At 35.8% G+C, this 19,416-nt stretch overlaps 1 protein-coding gene across 1 annotated transcript in view; it reads left to right on the forward strand.

Annotated features, from left to right (window-relative positions):
- Window positions 1-760: 760 nt before the first annotated feature.
- LOC128982826 (tektin-1) overlaps window positions 761-19,416 on the forward strand; it is an 84,408-nt gene continuing 65,752 nt past the window's right edge. The window contains exon 1 of the mRNA XM_054401852.1: window positions 761-1,068. Within this exon, the coding sequence (XP_054257827.1) occupies window positions 1,066-1,068 (3 nt within the window). The 5' untranslated portion in view covers window positions 761-1,065. The remainder of the gene's footprint in view (window positions 1,069-19,416) is intronic.

Consider the following 19,416-nt stretch of genomic DNA (forward strand, 5'->3'; position numbering starts at 1 on the left):
ACTAAATATTCTTGCAAAACCTTTTAGTTTAATGTCTAGGGAGTTAAAAAAACCTGGTTGTTTACCTCCTACCCCCCACGTTTTCAGGCTATGACGTCATCAATATGGCTGCAAAGGATTTCTTTTAAAGTATATATTTTGCATACTATTTGTCGGATTGGGATAAAACTTTTTTTTGTTTGAAAGATAAGTTTACATGCTATCTTTCTTACCGTTAGACATTTCTTGTACAATTAGTACATTTTTTGTAATTTTACTAAAACCCGTATTTTAAAATAATTTGGTGTTATTTTTGTTAACAACGTTTTATTGATACAATATATCAGAAACAACCTATAGAAAGGGTTGTAAAACGTTTAAAGAGCTTTAAAAAAATACCATATTTTATATGCTTTACTCTAAAGATAAAGTAAAGAAACTAGAAAAATCTCACAAAAACACCTAGTTTGGTGCAAAAACGCCTATTAGTCCGACATCTAGGGCTGTGTGCAAGCCATATATATAAAGTTTTACCATTTAATATTGATTTAGGTGTCTAAAGAAGTGTTTTCAACTCAGAGGACACGTCTGCACCCACTGCATTTCCTGGTTATGACGTCATAAACTCAGTCATATAAAACACTCATAACCACAGTATTTTGTTTTGACTACAGTATTAAAATTATATTAATGAAAACCCCCATGTTTTTCTAGTGTGGCCTTGCCCATATCCAGAGGAAGAATAATTGTGTATTCAAATGGTCAACAAACAAACATGGACCAAACATATGATTTTGCCATGGAAATGGAAACAATCAATAAAACTACTGGTTCTTGTTGTCATGTCAACCTTCTAGCTTGCTTGTAACCACCAGCTGTATGGCTTTATTATTTGTCAACAACTAAAGTTGGTTTTATTAAATTTTCTATTTCAGTGTTTTTATCTAATTATTTTAAATATGTTAAGCAAAAAGCTCAACAAATATCTAGGGTGCAATTTAAGTGCTTAGGAGTTAACTTTAAATTATAAACAAACATAGATGAAAGATTGAGAACAAATCAGTAAAGGATCTACATAAATTGTTTATGGTAAGTACCTCTTATGTGACTAGTTAATTATAATGTAAAGTACTAGTTCATTGATATATAGGGTAATGAAAACATAATACAAAACTCAAAAGAATACTATAACTTATCTTCTTTAATTACTATAATTAATTCTATAATACTAAGTAAGACAAGGTCTGTTTTTGAATATATCTCCGTAGTTCACGTGTACACCGCTACAATGCGGTTCGCTGTTCACTCGCATCATTGGTGAACAGAATTGTGCCATCTACAGCTCTGTAACTGTCATGCACACTTTGCTCTGTGTTAATACATTTTTTTATTATTGAATCTTCCGCCACATGTAAGATAAGGTCAATGATACATTTTTTACATTTTTTTGTTATCGGCTGCAGACATTCATCGTCAAGTGACTGAAGCCCTAATGCAATGAGTGAGGCTTAAAGTGCAAAATTGGATTAGGGAGTTTAAAATTGGCAATTTTGGAAAGAATTGTGGTTTTGGTGAGTACCTACCCAGACTTCCCCAGACTTCCCCAGAAGACCACAAACGAAAAAGGTTTAGCGAGGCTTTGGATTTTTTATGTGCTATTGAGGTAGAAGGGGATGACATGTTGATTCAAATGGTTACTGAAGACGAAACATGGGAATCTCACATCATCCCTGAATCACCAGGTACTCAATCTCCCCAGCCAATTTCAAAGCCAATGCCTCGACAATGCTGGCCATAGTGTTCTGTTCTTCATCATAAACATTTTCACACCTATTTTTATCAGGGCCGGATTTTCCAATAGGCCCGAGCTCCCAAGGGGTGCACGGCCAAACGTAAAATATGTGTAAAAACGTCCACAAATAAAAATAAATAGACATACCTTAACATATTTTGCAAATTGATTTAAATAATCTGGCATATAAAGCATTCTGATTTTGAAGTTCATTGGAACAAATAATTGTTGTAAAGTTCGGCTATTTTTTAACATTACGCACCAACTTCGTTACTGTCGAGCGGTACGCATCGTATTGCCAGTTGCCACTGCCACTGTGCTGGCTCGGCGCTGCTACTGCTAAGAGTGCTAGGCTGAGTGATTAGGGGCGCATGCTATGTTATTGTCGAGACAATGTTACCACCCTCACCTCGCAAAACGAAAGTTATCATCCAATCTTGTAATAACTTCCAACCTGCAGGATGAACTAAAAATATATAATTCCTTGTATTTAATGTAAAAAAAGACGAGTTTGTCTTTGAAATTAGAAAAAAATATTAATCAGAGTTAAAAATAGGTTGATAAAATGCAATACTCTCCAAAGCGCCATTTTAATTCTCTCTTCTCAGACCTGAGGATCGGTAATGATTGATCAAAATATATTGCTTTATTTTGTTTTGCGAATATAATCTAGATATAGTATCACCGATCACCAGTATAAACCAACCAAAGCAGACTTCTCATCACATAGTTAAATCTAATTATCTTTTTTCATGTCTAGTTCATGTGGTGACACTGGGTGCTAGTGTCGACAAAATTTTGTTTTTATGATTTAAGGGTTAATTTTTTTATTTGACTTTTAATTTCTTGTAATATAACCAGAAGACAAGCTACGATTAGATTATTTATGATTAGATCGTTTTATTTGGTTAAACGATAAAAAAACTGAAATAACAGGAATTGTCTTCAGTTGATCCATAAGGATGCAAATCTACAAAGGAAGTATAATATTTAATCTATGGTTTGACCTACCGAGTTCGTGTTTTTTTGCCTAAGAATTTGAAGTCACTGCAGCGGCATTTATGGCCTGGCCATGCTTTGTTGCAGGAATGGTCTGCGGGTTAGATCGTTTTGTTTCAGTCCCACAAACGTAAGCTAACTGTTTTATACATAAAATTGCTAAAAGTTTTTAAGCTGGCATTTTGTTATAGTTAAGGGCAGAAAAGTAAATTCTTCAAAAAATTGAAATGATAAAACTGTAGATTGGTGTTTGTTTAATCAATTAACATATAGGCCTGATATAATTTTTTGATAAAGGTTTGTAGGAAAATAACTTTAACCAGCCTAGTGTACAGAAACATTATTGGGCCTAGGGGTGCCAAAATGCTAAATCCAGTCCTGATTTTTATACTCCCTAACCATTTTCTACACTTAACTAGGCCCTTATTCATTGCATTAGGGTTAAGAACTTCAGTCATCTGGTGATGAATGTCGGCAGTGTATTATATTTCTTGCAGTCAAAAAACGTATTATCACTGACTGACCTTTTCTCACATGCGGTGGGAGATTCAATAATTTCTAGACACACAGCGAAGCATACATGTCAGCTACAGAGCTGCAAATGGAGCCATTTGGTTCACCAATGATGCCACTAAACAGCGTGCCGCCTCGTAGCAGTGTACACAGGAACTACGGGCTATGCAAAAACGGCCCTTACTTAAAAAAAAACCCCTTACATGTCCCTTGCACAATGGATCTTTCATGTAGTTTTTGTAGGATCTAAAATTGTTGTTTGGTGTCAACAGATTAACTCATTGTAAGCTCCTTAAATTGTGTCTCTTTATCATTCTCACATTTCCATCTTTGTATGTCTTGGGGTCTTGGCAGGTCTTTTGTATGTCAAAGAAAACCTATTACTCGTCCTTCAAAAGATTTTTGATGTCCACAGCTGTTGTACAAGACAAGATTCAAATATAATCTTTCCACTGTACGACACGTGTATAGGCCTACTACCACTCAAAACAGCTTTGAATACCAAGGGGTAAAAATGTACAGTTTTTTGTCTCTTATGGCATCAAAAGTCTACCAGTTGTGAAATTTACACGTGTAAAAACAATTTGAACCTAGGCCTGTTTGTACAAACATGAATAACTAGTGGCCTGTAAGCTTAACACCCCTGTAAGCCCTAAATTTAGACACAATCGTCCATATGAAGGCAACTCCCCATTTCACAGCAGTAAATCTTACTAATATTATAAATGTGAAAGTTTGTGTGTTTGTTTGTTTGTTTGTTTGAAGTTCAATCACGCATAAACCACTGGACGGATTGGGCTGAAATTTGACATGATGATAGCTTACATTCCCGATTAACATATAGGCATATTCTTATCTCAAAAATCCTTTCGGGCTCCGCCCCAGTGGCTCTGTAATTTCCCATGTTAACCTTATGAGTATTCATATTTAAAGGGAATTAAAGAATTTAGTCAGCTGTTTCAACTAAAAAAGTTGGTTCTATGATATGGAAAAGCATTAAAAAGTTATAAGATTTACCAACAGGGTGCAGCACTATATTTTTTTTGCATTTATGAAAACAGCTAATTTGAACTAAGCAGCAACAAAAAACTGTGATTCGCAATGAGAACTGTCAAAGTAGGATTGTTTACAGTTATGTATATGTTTTTCATTTCATGAATAATTTGTGATATTTTGCGAATTGATAATTTATTTTTCTCTATTGTTTAGGTAAAATGGTAGAACATTATGGCTATGGTAGATGTGTAATACTATAGAATACTGTAAATTTAAAAAAAGCAAATTTTATCAAACTGTGTCCTCCACCCATTGCAATTGCAAAGCTTGAGTATAACTGCAATAAGCATTTTATACTTATATTCCAACCCCGTACGAAGGACGGGTACTCTGCTAGTCAGAAATATATCTATGAATTTGTCCCTGAATTTTAAAACAGTAAGGCCCTTTTTCCCGGAATCTCTTTTTGTATAGCGGAAAGCGACGCAAAGGCCATTGCACTGTTCACTGTTGTATTGCCTAATGTTTTTTATGAAGTTATAATCATGTGAAAACATTTCTTTTAGTTTGTCATTTACTTGTGGTTGTGGCATGTTAATTAGTCCATTGTGGCAACATGCGTTGAACTGTACATTTGTGGCCTCCTCTGCGAAGTGAAATGCGTCACAATGCATGCAAGTGCTGTTAAGAGGACCTAGATTGTGAGAAACAACACTCAACTCATTTTCCAGCGTTCTTGAACACAGGTTGTAAACCAGCTTTATGGATTTCTAGGTAGGCCTTACATGACGTTCTCTGCATTTCTTGTGTCAGTTGAATTCCTGGATACTCTTTCACGTCTTGCAGGTCTTCCCCCTACCATGTATAGTTAAATATAAATTTCACTCATTATAAAAACAGAAAACAAAATAAAACAAACAAAAACATTTAATTTTGAAACATCATTGAACAACATTGACTTTCGGAATAAATGTAAATATTGCAAATGAATAAGTAACAGCTGATAGGAATGCAGACGTTTTTCAGTCCCCATGGTTTTCTTATGGTGGATATTTTACGTTATATCTAGTTTTCTGGTAACTTTATGGGGATTCTGCTATTTTTCCCGAGTTCCTGGGGTCAAGACCTCTAATTTAAGACCCCTCCCAATTTTCTGCGACTTACCAAACGTCCACAATTTTCTGGAAAAAATTTTGTCTTACAGAATTATATATATAGATATTTTAGTATAGAATTTCAGTTTTTAATTATTTTGCCAAACGCTTAGTTTAATGAAACGATTCACCATTGTAAAAACTATCTGTAAGCTCATCACAACCGTAAAAATAAAAACAATAAAAATGGATTTCATCTCGATTGTTTTTAGCAAATTTCCCATATAGGGAATAAGCATAAGCTATTACCGTAGTACTCATGGTAAGACCTGGACCCGAGACCGATTTAATTTTTCATTTTGAAGTCCCTAGAGGCCAAAAACACCATCCGTTCAAATTCATATATATAACTGAGTGATTGGCATAACCATTAAAATTACAACTAATTACATCTAGAAAACAGAGAATCGGCAATCATGTTTACTGGTGAAATAACTTTGCCCTGTATTACTTCCCGATTTAATTATTTATATATATATATATATGTGTGTGTCCGTTAGCGCGATAACTCGAGCAAAAATGATCCGATTTTGATGAAATTTGGTACAAACGTGTAAACCTACGTTTATTCGAACGAGTTCGCGATCCAGCATAATCGGACCATGGGAACGGGGGTTTATGGGGGGTTTTATGGGTTTTTCCCATTTTTGACCCTAAAAACAAAAAATTTTGCAATTTCTTTCTAAACCGTTTTGTAGAGCTTAAAAAAAGAAATAATTTAGTATATTGAAGCGCTGTTGTATGCCTAACGGTCACGGAGAAAATTCAAAAATTGTGTAATTTAAAATTCCCATGTTATTCTTATGGAGAAAATGAAAATTGTTGTAGTTTACTTGTTTATGGATATATATTGATAAAATTTGGCAAATTTATTTATTTTATCCTATACTATTGACGTATGGTCAAAAACACTTTTTACCTTCCCAGTAGCAGCAAACCTAGGCACTCGTTAAATCTAATGTTATTTAAATAGGGAATAATATGTCTTATTTATGGAAATATTTTAGTAAAAATGTAATCAGACGAGTTGAAATTCGCTTAGTCTGCAGGTTTGCTGCGGCGGGGGTATTTGTTTTTACGATTGTCATGAACGTTCAGATAGTTTTTAACAGTAAATAATTTCATTTCAAATTAATCATCTCGTAAAGGGTTCATGAATAGTATCAGTCTAATGTTAAGTGAGAGTTTTATGAATAAATTAACCAAAATATTAAGTGTGATTTAGCAGACAATGACAAGTTAAGCAGGAAACTGATCCGATGCGTTCCGTTTAGTCTCCGACTGGGTGTGACGCTTTTCCCACTTTTTTAAGGAGATACCCATTGGTCCGACGGGCTCCGTCCGTCAGTAACTGATGAGGAATTAGATGTTTCAGGCTTGTTAGCGAATTTCCCTATAGTGAAGTCGCTATTACCGTAGGTCTCATGGTAAGACCTAGGCCCGGGACAAATTTATTTTTTCATTTTGATGTTGATGTCCCCAGAGGCCAAAAACACAATTCGTTCAAATTTGTATGTATGTATATATTCAGGGTGGCTGAAAAGTAACTTGCACCCCCCCCCCCTTAACTTTTCAACCATTTGAGATATTTGAAATCTGTTTGCGGCGATCTTCTTAGATATGAGGGGCTACAATAATTATGGTCAATTTTGAAAATTTTGCCCTTTATAGGAGTGGGGGTAGGGGGTAGCTCAAAATTTTCAAATGACAAGTATAGTCGAGCTTGGTATCATTTTACAGGTCTTGACGAAACATAAAAAGTGACATAAAGAAGACGAAAATCGGCCCACTAATAACAAAATGGCGCCCTAAAACGTTTCAAATCCAAATAACCATGAGGGTGGCAAAAAATTAACTTTTAAACTATTTGAGATATTTGAAATCGGTTTGCAGCAACTTGTTTGGATATGAAGGGCTACAATAATTATGGCCAGTTTTGAAAATTTTGCCCTTAGGGTAGCGGGGGTAGGGAGTAGCTCAAACTTTTCAAATAGCAAGTATAGTCGAGTTTGGTATCATTTTGCAGGTCTTGACGAAACATAACAATTAACAAAAAGATAATAGAAATCGGACCATTAATAACAAAATGCTAGCTAAAAATGATTAAGACAATGCTCATTAACACCCCCGCCGCAGCAAACCTGCCGACTAAGCGAATTTCCATTTGTCTGAATTGATTTTCAGTTAAATATATTTTAATAACATTAGGTTTAACGAGTACCTAGGTTTGCTGCTACAAGGAAACTAATAAAGTGTGTTTTTGAGCAAAATATTGATAGCTTAGTACAAAATAAATAAATTTGCCAAGTTTGATCAAAATATATCCATAAACAAGCAAACTACAACATTTGACAATATTCTCAATAAGAATAACATGGGAATTTTAAATTTACAATTTTTTTAATTTTCTCCGTTACTAATAATCGAACAAAAATACTTTTATATACTAAATTATTTGTTTATTTAAGCTCTTTAAAAAGGTCTAAAGAGAAATCGGGAAATTTTGTATTTTGAGGGTCAAAAGTGAGAAAAACCAATTTTTACCCCATAAAACCACCCGTAAAGCCCCGTTCCCATGGTTCGATCGTGCTGGTTCGCGAACTCATTCAAGTTTATCCCGCTTTACACCCTTAAACCAAATTTCATCAAAATCGGACAAAAATTACTCAAATTATCGCGTTTACGGACGTATATATATAGGCCTATATATATATATAAGTCTATATATATATACATATATAAAAATTTGAACGAATGGTGTTTTTGGCCTCTGGGGACATCAAAATGAAAAAGTAAATCGGTTCTGGGTCTAGGTCTTACGGTGCCACCTACGGTAATAACTACTTCCCTATAGGGAAATTCGCTAATAAAAGTAATTTTGAACTGCCATTTTGTTATTAATGCTCCGATATCATATGTTGTATGGATTTAGAAATCATGCCTCTATGTAATAAAGACAAACAAATCGATACTATAGAAGAACTCGAGATCTACAGAGCATCAAAACAACAACCTGACCATATATTAAATTAACATTAGTCCTTCAAATCAAATATAATTTACAATACTGCCATCCACATTATCAACATAAACAATAGAAACCAGAACAAAGATAAGGGAAGAGAAGGGGAGGGGGTCCCAACTCCCGACACGGGTCAGTCATTACTCATACTCATCATCTATAAAAAATACCAGAAACAAAAGAACCCTGGGCCGTTTCGAGCCGCGCAGGTTTGAATGGTACGCCACACCTACCTGCGCGAACCACGTGATCTTTTCGTTTCTGCGCAAGTTGTTTTGTTCTTGGTATGTCTATAACGCTACCGGTTACGCAACTCTCGTGTTCGGACTACTTGGCCAAGTTTTTTATTGTAAATATTTTAATGTTTCGTATGTGTTTCGTGTTATGTGTCCTAAATGTGCTGACGACTCCATCCACGGATGAAAAGACCGTATTTTAACGTTCATAGACAACCTGAAGATGTACTTGCTTAGCAGTACGAAACGGCCGTAGTTATTTCATAACTTATGGATCAATTGACGCAACAGGTAAATTAAACCTTGTATATTTGCATATCTTGGTCCGGAGGCTAACCCATCATGTAATAATTGAGCATCGTAATCGGATAGTTCTGTTATTATACCTGATATTAGTTTATTTCTTGAGATTGATGTTTTATATTATCAATACTACTTTCACCATCCAGAGTTACTCTAGTAGGAAAATCTACCAAGTATTGCATATTAAATTCTTTTAAAGTGTAAAAAAATATTTTATAGCCAGGAGAATTTTCTAAAACATTAATATTAATATCACCAGCCACTACTACTCTTGAGTATATTTTTTGAAAATATCAAGTACACAATCTGATTTTTCAAGAAAAACAGTCTCAAATTGAATTCCTGGTGTTCTCTATACTCCGACTAATAAAAAAATTAATTCTATACATATTTACTTCAACTAAACAGCATTCAAACTACTTGAGAACCAAGCCAGCTGCTAACGCCATCCAATTTTCAATAGACAAATTTTAATATTTAATTCAATCCTTGAAACATGGTTCATCAGCTAGGGAATTAATAGATTCTTTTCCTCCTTCTGGTGAAAATTACACCAAGGCTATTTAACAATTGAAATCCAGGTTTGCACGTGATGAACTTTTGATTGAAGTTTATGTAAGAGAATTGCTAAATTTAGTTTTGAAACAAGCCAACAAACAAAGTATCATGCCACTTTCAACCCTTTCTGACAAACTTGAGACTCAACTGCGTGCCCTAGAAACACTCGGGGTCACATCAGATAAGTATGCTGCCATGTTATACCCACTGGTTGAATCTGCTCTACCAACTGATACTCTCAGAGCATGGGAGCGGTACAGAACAACAAACAAAATAGGCTTAGGTGAATTTAAAGGTAGCGAGTCATTTAATTCAAATTATTTACAGCTGTTGTTGAATTTTGTACGTTCCGAGGTCGAAAGCGAAGAACGTTTAGCTCTTGCTCGGAACAGCTTTACAGTCGACAGAGATACTGCACCAAGTGAGTCCCAACCACAGAAGAGATCTTACCGTCACCAACGTCCTGGTTTGAAAAGTGAGTTTGAGAAAGGACTACCTACAGCATCTACAATAGTTGCTACAGACAGCTCTTCAGTGGTGAGTAAGCCTACATGCTTATTTTGTAAAAAAGGAAGTCACAACACTCAAGACTGTTCTGGGTTACAAAAGCTCACTTTGAAAGAAAAAAGAGAGTTTGTAACAAAAAAGGGAGCTTGTTTCTCATGTTTAAAGTTAGGTCACAGCAGTAATAAATGTAAAGTTTTTGTATCCTGTGCTATCTGCAAAAGGAAACACTACTGCTTAATGTGTCCTAGTTTAGAGAAAATGGTGCACAGTAATACTCATGATTCTAACAAATCAAATGTCATTGAAAGTGTGCAAATTAATGACAAATCTGAGTCCTTGATTGCAAATCAAAATAAGGAAACCTTATTACAAACTCTTCTAGTAAAAGTAATAAGACCTGACCAGCAATCTTTACTAGTAAGAGCATTGTTGGATTCTGGATCACAAAGGTCTTATATCTCAAAGGACTGTGTAGAGAAACTTAAATTAATAAAATCCGGTGAGGAATTCATAGTTCATGGTTTGTTTGGAGGTATTAAAACCAAAGAGACTCCACATAATCTTTACCAAGTAGAGCTACGTGACACAAAGGGTAAATTCGGCATTTCAGTTAATGTGCTTGATCAAGACAAGATTTGCAATTACCTACCCAGATTAGATTCAAAAAGGTATTTTCCTATTTTAAAGGAAGATAAGAATATATACCTTTAAGATATTGGACAAGATGCAGCAGAAGAAATACAGTTACTACTAGGAGCTGATATCTTGGGCCAACTGCTCACAGGTAAAATTGAACAGCTAGATCAAACTCTGGTTGCTGTTCAGACTGTGTTAGGATGGACAGTAATGGGACAATGTGGAAAAATTTACCAGTCACTTATTAGTATTAGTTGCTTTGCTAAAATGGACATTTCAGATCTATGGCGTTTAGATGTTTTGGGCTTCACTGATCCATCAGGTAGTAAAACAAAGGAGGCGAATGCATCAGATGTTTTGGAGCATTTTAACAAAACTATTGTAGTAAATAGTGAAAATAGGTACGAGGTGACTCTTCCATGGATTGAAGGCCATCCGGAGCTTATGGACAACAAAGTTACAGCCGAGAAGCGACTACATGCAGTGACCAAGAAGTTGATTAAGTTAGAAAAGTTCAATGAGTATGATCAGGTATTTTCAGAGTGGTTAAATTCAAACATTATTGAAAGGGTTGTTGAGTCCTCTGTAACTGATAGACCTGTACACTACTTACCTCATCACGCTGTGGTCAAAGAATCCAGTTTGACTACTAAGGTTCGACCAGTCTTTGATGCTTCTGCTGTCGATAGTAGGGGGAATTCTCTTAACTCTTGTTTGGGAAAGGGACCTAATTTAATAGAACTAATTCCAGCTCTTCTAATGAAGTTTAGAAAACACCCAATAGGCGTTATTTCAGATATTAAGAAAGCTTTCTTGCAAGTTAGTTTAACAGAAAGTGACAGAGACGCTTTAAGATTTTTGTGGTGGAAGGACTATGATTCTAGAGAAATATCTGAGTTTCGACACTGTAGGGTGGTATTTGGAGTTTCTTCTAGCCCATTTTTGTTGAGTGCTACTTTAGCTCATCACCTGGAGAACTCTCCTGAAACTATGAAAGATACGGTAAATAAATTGAAAGAGTCTTTCTATGTTGATAACTGTGTAACAAGTGTAGAGAGTGAATATGAACTTCATCGATTTGTAGCTTCTTTTGTCAAAATCCAAGTTTGAGCTTCATAGTTGGGCAAGTAATGTTTTGCTGCCAGAAGAAATATACAAGTCTGAAGAAAAGAATATGTATCTCTCAGACAGCTCTGTTCCTGTCTTAGGATTAATGTGGGATGTAAAATCAGACGAGCTTTACTGCAATGTGAATTCTGTAAGCATTTTTGATAAACCAATCACAAAAAGAAGTTTATTGTCGATTTCTCATCGTATATTTGATCCGACAGGATTCACTTGTCCATTTACTTTGATCCCCAAGATTTTACTGCAACAGGTTTGGAAGCTAAAACTGAGTTGGGATGATGAACTACCATATGATATCTTACAACAGTTTGATAAGTGGATAAAAGACTTGCACTATTTGTCAAGTTGTAGGATTCCTCGAAGGTTTAGTGACTGTGTAGGTCCTTCATATTGTACATAAGTCTCCATACATTCTGTGACGCGAGTAAAATATCATATGCAGCATGTATCTTTATAAGAGTTGAAGTAGGTGAACATGTCACAATCCAACTTGTTGAGGCCAAATCCAGATTGGCACCTGCAAAATCTCTGACTATTCCACGTTTAGAATTAACAGCGGCACTGATAGTGTCAAGATTGTTCGTTTCTGTAAAGTCAACCCTGAATATTCCTAATTGCAAATACTATTTTTGGACTGATTCAATGGTTAGCCTGACATGGATTAAGACAAAAGAGAACTGGAGTACTTTTGTGGGAAACAGGTGCAATGAAATATCTCTTAATACCAATGTTGAAGACTGGCGCCATATTCCTGGTGTCTACAATGCAGCAGACATTCCCTCAACAGGCTGCAGTGGAAAATCCTTGGCAGATAATAAATGGTGGTTAGGTCCTGAATGGCTAAAGCGTTCAGAAGACCACGTATGTGACCACGTAGTGAAGCTATAGCAACAACAGATGAAGTAGAGCAAGAAAGGCGAAAAACTGTTAATTCATCTGTTTCAGTTAAAGATCCTAAGTTCACTGATCAGTTGAATTATTTTGATCGATTCACAAAGAACGTCAGGGTAATTGGTTGGATATTCCGTTTCTATAACAATTTAAAAGGAAGCAAGACTTCTGGTGAACTAAACGGATCAGAAATAGAACATGCAGAAACAAAATTACTGTGGTGTGTACAAAAGGAATCGTCTCAAGAGTTTAACATCAAGAAACAAAATGCAGACTTTTACTGATGAAAATGATTTGTTAAGAGTAAAATCAAAATTGACTTTAATGCACGACGACGAATATTTTAAGTTTCCAATATTGTTACCCTCAAACCATGAGATGACGAAGAAGCTTATAGCAGAAAAGCACCGTCTACATCTTCATGCTGGGATCAATACCTTAGTGTCAATTTTACGTCAAACATTTTGGATCTTGAGGTGTCGGAACTCTGTTAAAAAGATAATATCAAGATGTGTCATATGTAAGCGACACAAAGGAAAACCTCTTCAGTGTCCACCCCCTCCCTTGCCACTTGAAAGAATAAGTGATTCAAAAGTTTTTGAGACAACGGGTGTAGACATTGCCGGGCCATTGTTCTTAAAAGAAGGTATAAAAGCATACATAGTTCTGTTCACATGTGCTGTGTATAGGGCGATCCACCTCGAACTTACAACTTCTCTGTCTACGGAAGCTTTCATTTCTGCTCTTCGTCGGATTGTAGCGAGAAGAGGTCGTGTTGTCACAATTTATTCAGACAACGGGAGGAACTTTGTTGGAACAAGTAATCTTCTCAGACGGATCAACTGGGATGAAATTGAAAAGTTTTCATCTGTCCAGAGGATTAAATGGAAGTTCAACCCTCCTTCAGCGGCATGGTGGGGCGGATGGTGGGAGCGACTTATTGGAGTGGTAAAGGAAATTTTACGACGAAACTTGGGAAATTCATCAGTCACGCAGGAAGAACTCTCAACAATTTTGTGTGATTGTGAAGCAACTGTAAATTCAAGACCTTTGACTTATCTTTCGAATGATGATGACTGTTTACAACCATTAACTCCAGCCCTATTCTTACAACCAACATCAACAGCTGAATTACCAGATTTGGATGAAATTGAGTGTCTAAGTTTGAATAAAAGAGTGTGTTATATAAACAAATTAAGAAGATCACTAAGAGACAGGTTTAAGAAAGAGTATTTGGCTACACTCGTTCACAATGGAAAAAACAAGAAAAGTAGAGAACCCATTATTGGAGAATTTGTATTGATAGGAGATGATAACACAAAACGAATAAGATGGCCTTTGGGGTTGGTACAAGATGTATATCCAGGAAGAGATGGATTCTCCAGAGTCGCAAGACTAAAAACTGGAAATGGTATTTTGACAAGACCACTACAAAGACTTTTTCCATTAGAAATCACAGCTTGTGAAAAAGAGTGTATGAAAGAAAATAAACCGCTTGAAGAAGAAGAAGTAGTTGAAAACGAAGTCTTTGATTTTGCTAAGAAGAAAACCAGATGTGGAAGAGAAGTAAAAGTGGCCCAGCAATTTTACTGATTTAAAATTGCACATAATTGTTTAGCAATTTTAAATGGGGGGAGGATGTTGTGAACTTTATTGAATATGTTTTCACTTCATTGATTTTCCTTTTGATCTGACTGTTATATTTTTTCTAAACTACTGTGTTTTGTTTTACCACATGTTAAATATTTTGTATTGAATTAATTTAATTGTTTGAAGATTCAGTTAAGACTTTGGAATAAATAAAGAAGCCTACTAATCTGTTTGTGAAATAATTATTTTATTATTTCTGGTAATTATTTCACAGATTAGTAGGCTTCTTTATTTATTCCAAAGTCTTAACTGAATCTTCAAACAATTAAATTAATTCAATATAAAATATTTAACATGTGGTAAAACAAAACACAGTAGTTTAGAAAAAATATAACAGTCGGATCAAAAGGAAAATCAATGAAGTGAAAACATATTCAATAAAGTTCACAACAACATATTTACTTCAACTAAACAGCATTCAAAGTATTTTTCTGCCAATATATCCTCAACTGCAGGTATCATTATCTTTTTACTTTTTATGGCCAGACTATTCCGAACAACTTCATATTTTGTTGTGGTGTTTCCGGACCAATTGATTGACAAATAAATAAAAGGTTAAAATAGCTGCTTGTTGCCTTGTGGTCCTAGTATTGTCCTAGTGGATTATGTACATTTCGGCGCGAGCGCCATCGTCGGATCCGTATAAGAACTGTTTACACTAAAATAAATAAACAAAAAATAAAATAAACTTCTCTGAAGAGGTGCGTAAGATGTCCACAACACAAAACACACATAAAAACCGGTCGACCGTTAATTATCGTTAATTATTGCCCGTGCACGCGTAGCAAAAGTTAAAAATGTTAATTAACGGTCGACCGGTTTTTATGTGTGTTTTGTGTTGTGGACATCTTACGCACCTCTTCAGGGAAGTTTAGTGTAAACAGTTCTTATATGGATCCGACGATGGCGCTCGCGCCGAAATGTACATAATCCACTAGGACAATACTAGAACCACAAGGCGACAAGCAGGTATTTTAACCTTTTATTTATTTATTCCGAACAAGAATCATGACCCCCTCCCCTCCTCCAGTTTATAGTTCTGTAATTTACAATAGATGCATTTTGGATTTCATTTTTATTTAATTTGTGTTCACTTATGGCAACAAGTTCAGGTTTGATTTCTTCTAAAACAATTTCCAATGATAAAGTTCGAGAAGAGTAGTGCTGAATGTTTTGGTGTACAATTTTGATTTTATGTGAACTTTTAACATTAGTGTATTTAATAGGTAAAGAGGAGGGATTGGTAACTCTTGCTGGTCCAGTCTGGTTATCTATAAAAAATGACCATCACTACTGCTGCCAGAAATTAGAGTCTTTGGCAGTTTATCCAAACACTCCAAAGCACATTTACTCTGCTCTGCACTTACACTCACTTCACTTTGACTGTTGGACTCAATATGATGATGATAATTATGTTGAGATGTGTTGAGGGGTGGAAAGGTTGACATGTTTGCCAAATCAGGAGTGTCTGAAGAGCCCTCTTTGAGCTGAGATGATGGACTTGAAAAGGACAGTCTTGTATTTCCACTAGTGTGTATAACTGAGTCAAAAGATGATTTGGAGTTGGGAGGTGTTGTACGCTTGTTGATTTCTTGAAGTAATCTTTTGACAAAAGCCTCGTGAGACAATCCTTTTCTTAATACTCTGGTAGACTTCTGGTCATAATTAACAATTATGATCTTCGCTTCAGTTTGGTTATGAAAATTCACAAGACAGGAGACAAATTGATGTAGTTCTATTTTATCCCGGACACAGCCCATCGGAGAACAGATCAACGTCTTTAGCTTCCTTAATTTAAAGTGATCCGTCAGTTGTAAAAAAGCTTGTGTGTAATCCTCATACTTGGGCTTCCCATAATAGACAGGCTTCGTTACTAAAGCAAACACAGTAGCTCCTCCCTTTGAAACTTGGCACGTCAAATTGCTCTTCACTAAATCATTTTGTGAAGGTCTTCTGAAAGTTTTCCTTAACTTAACAGCTACACCGCCACTCATATGGCCATTACTGCTGAAATCACCTGATATCGTGTGGGCAAAGGCTACTGGGGAATCATTCTTGTATTGGTCAAAGATATCTTCATGTCCTCCTCTTTTAGAACAACACTGTTTTCATGGAATAATCGGGTGGTATCACCATCAGTTTCTTGGGATCGTGGAAGTATTATGTTCCTAACCATGCATGCAATTTTCTTCTTGCCCTGCCTATTAAAGTGGAGGCCGTATGTTGAAAATAGATTGCTGAGAGATCACCAAGAAGTAACAAATATGCATGGATGGCTTGATCGACCAACTTCTCAATTTCCAAGTAAATATAACCTACTCTGTTTCTACATCGGTAATGTTTGAGTTCTTATGTACGGAATTTTCAAATAAGTTACAAAAGGAAATCCATTTTTCGGGTTGACCAGAAAAGGTACCAAGATCAATTCGAGGGAGACGAAGACTAGAAGTGGCTATTTCAGAAGTAGCGTTACTTGTTTGGGATTGTTCCAAATTGGGTTTATTGACCGGAGCAAGTACAGTACATACACTGTGAATTCTCAAAAATTAATCATTGATTTCATCTTGCAATTGGATGACTTGATCATCATCGATGTCTTCAGATATGGGGTCTGAATTAAAAAGTCTAGTTATGGTAGATTCAAACTCGGTATTTTTCCTAGTGGCGGTTTCTTTAATAGCCCTAATTTTTTCAATTTGAACTTCGGTTAATTCTTTGGAACCAATTACTTGAAGCGCATTAACTTGAGATTCCAGTTGAGTTAAACTAGCTTTTGTGAGTTTGGCTTGTTTGATAAATGTAGAATACCTGATTGAAGACATAGTGTACGTTGAGAATAAAGAATATTTTTGTGTAGTTGTTTGTAAAAATTCAAGTAGCCTAGCCTAACTTACTTTAAAATGAAATCAAGTAGACCTATACTGACATGAATTAAAGTTAGTTATTCTTCAGTGGAATATGATAACAATGAGAAGGTAGGCCTATCAGTTTAAGTAACATGTACAAAGGTAGCCTAATAGAAAAAACAAGGAAAGAATACTTTGAAGTAATTAATTACAAACAGAATGAACACAATAGCCTAAACTACCTATAATGAGGTAAAAAAGTTGTTAACAATGAAATAAATCCAAGCAGTTAGTATAGCCTACCAATAGAATCAATTAAACTAGGCCTAAACTTAATATTGTAATAATGACAAGTATTATAAGTATAAGTACAAAAAGGGAGACCCCAACATTCTGGCTAGCTATAGGCCTATCTCTTTGGTACCTGTCCTCGGCAAGGTTCTCGAGATAGTAATAAAGGAACAAACCTGCAATTACTTTGAGTCAAACAACCTTTTTAGTGACTCTCAGCACGGTTTTCGGAGGGGCAGGTCTACTACTGGAGCAGTTTCAGTCATTGCTGATGAAATCGCAAACGCTTTTGAAGACAGCGACTCAGTATCTCTTACACTGTGTGATCTGAGTCGAGCGTTCGACTGTGTTCCCCATGGAATCCTTGTTGATAAGCTTTTCGCTTTTGGTGTCACAGGTAAACGACTTTGGGTGGCATGGAAATATTGTGCTGTTTGCTGACGATACTACGCACCCCAAACAACATCGGTGGGAGTGTTAAGCTATTGGGTTTCTACCTTGACTCAACACTGGACTGGAGCGATCACGTCAAACATGTATATGCACTAAGCTGGCTCGTGTCATATTTCTACAGAGGAGATTGAAGAAGTGTGTTACAGATTCCTACCTGGTTATGGTGTACCATGCTATGTTTCATTGTCATATCTCTTATGGCATACATCTCTGGGGACACGCTGCTGGGGCAGCCAGAGTTTTGAAGCTCCAGAAGAAAGCTGTGCGCATTATAACAAGCAGCCATCGCCATGAGCATAGCAAACCCATCTTCAAAAACCTGGGCATCTTGACCATCTATAGCCACTACATATGGGCATGCATGCAGGAAATCAAGAACAATGAACTGGGCCTGGTGGCCAGGGCTGACATTCACAACTACAATACAAGAGGCCGAAATCAACTCGATGTTCCTCGCACTCGCCTCAGTAGAAATAGGGACTCATTCCCTGGAAGCGCCATCCGTTTCTTCAACAAACTCCCAGCTGCCACTAAGACCCTCGCCAGCAGAAAGTTTAAAACCACTACAGGAAATTTTTTCCATAAAAATCCCTACTTCTCAATAAAGGAATTCCTGGAAGGTAGTTTGGATGAGCTGAAGTAGAACATAGCGACCGCCATGAGTACTAAAATTATGTTTTTTTTTACATATTTTAAACTTGTGAGTCATATATACAGGGTGAGTTTTAATTGTCCCCCCCCAACTTTTTTCTACATTTTTTCAAATATCAATTCCAGACCACTTCCAAACATTGTTGGGTAGTAAGTACTTCATTTTGACAAGGTGGTCATTTCCGGCCGCCATCTTGGATCCGCCATATTGGATGCAAATTTTTTTTTTCAAATGTAAAGGTGGGGTTGTGACCCATTATTTCGAACCAGATTTTTACCCTGATTACAATGCCGCAAACTGTTTTTAAAAATCTTGATTCATTCTAAAGTTATGAGGGCTTTTTAAAACTTTATTTTTAGCCCATTTTAAAATTTTGCATTTACAAACTAAGACCATAATCTCAAAATAGTGCTAGATAAAGATAAGTATACACTACCAGTAATTGTTGACCTATTTTCACTTGGTTATGACTGATGTAGTTTTTTCGGCCGCTATCTTGGATCCGCCATTTTGAAATGTGATAAATTATTTTAAATATGAAGGGGGTGTTGTGAACCATCATTTCGAACTACTTTTTTAAGCTGAACTTAATTCCATGATCCGTTTTTCATTTTCATTTTTTGATTTTTAAATATTGACATTTTTTACAAAAAAATTGCAATATTTCATAAGAAAATAAAGGCCAAGAAAATGGTAATAAGGTAATAATAAGGTAATTTAATTGAGCCTAGCCTATTTGTCTATTTAAAAAGGATGCAAGCAGTTTATTTTTGTTTGAACAATATTGGTTCAGTTGAGAATATGTGTATA

The sequence above is a fragment of the Macrosteles quadrilineatus genome, unplaced genomic scaffold (assembly GCF_028750875.1).
Source record: "Macrosteles quadrilineatus isolate MER2022 unplaced genomic scaffold, UCM_ALF_1.0 Scaffold_1__1_contigs__length_201487025, whole genome shotgun sequence".
In the NCBI taxonomy this organism is placed as follows: domain Eukaryota; kingdom Metazoa; phylum Arthropoda; class Insecta; order Hemiptera; family Cicadellidae; genus Macrosteles; species Macrosteles quadrilineatus.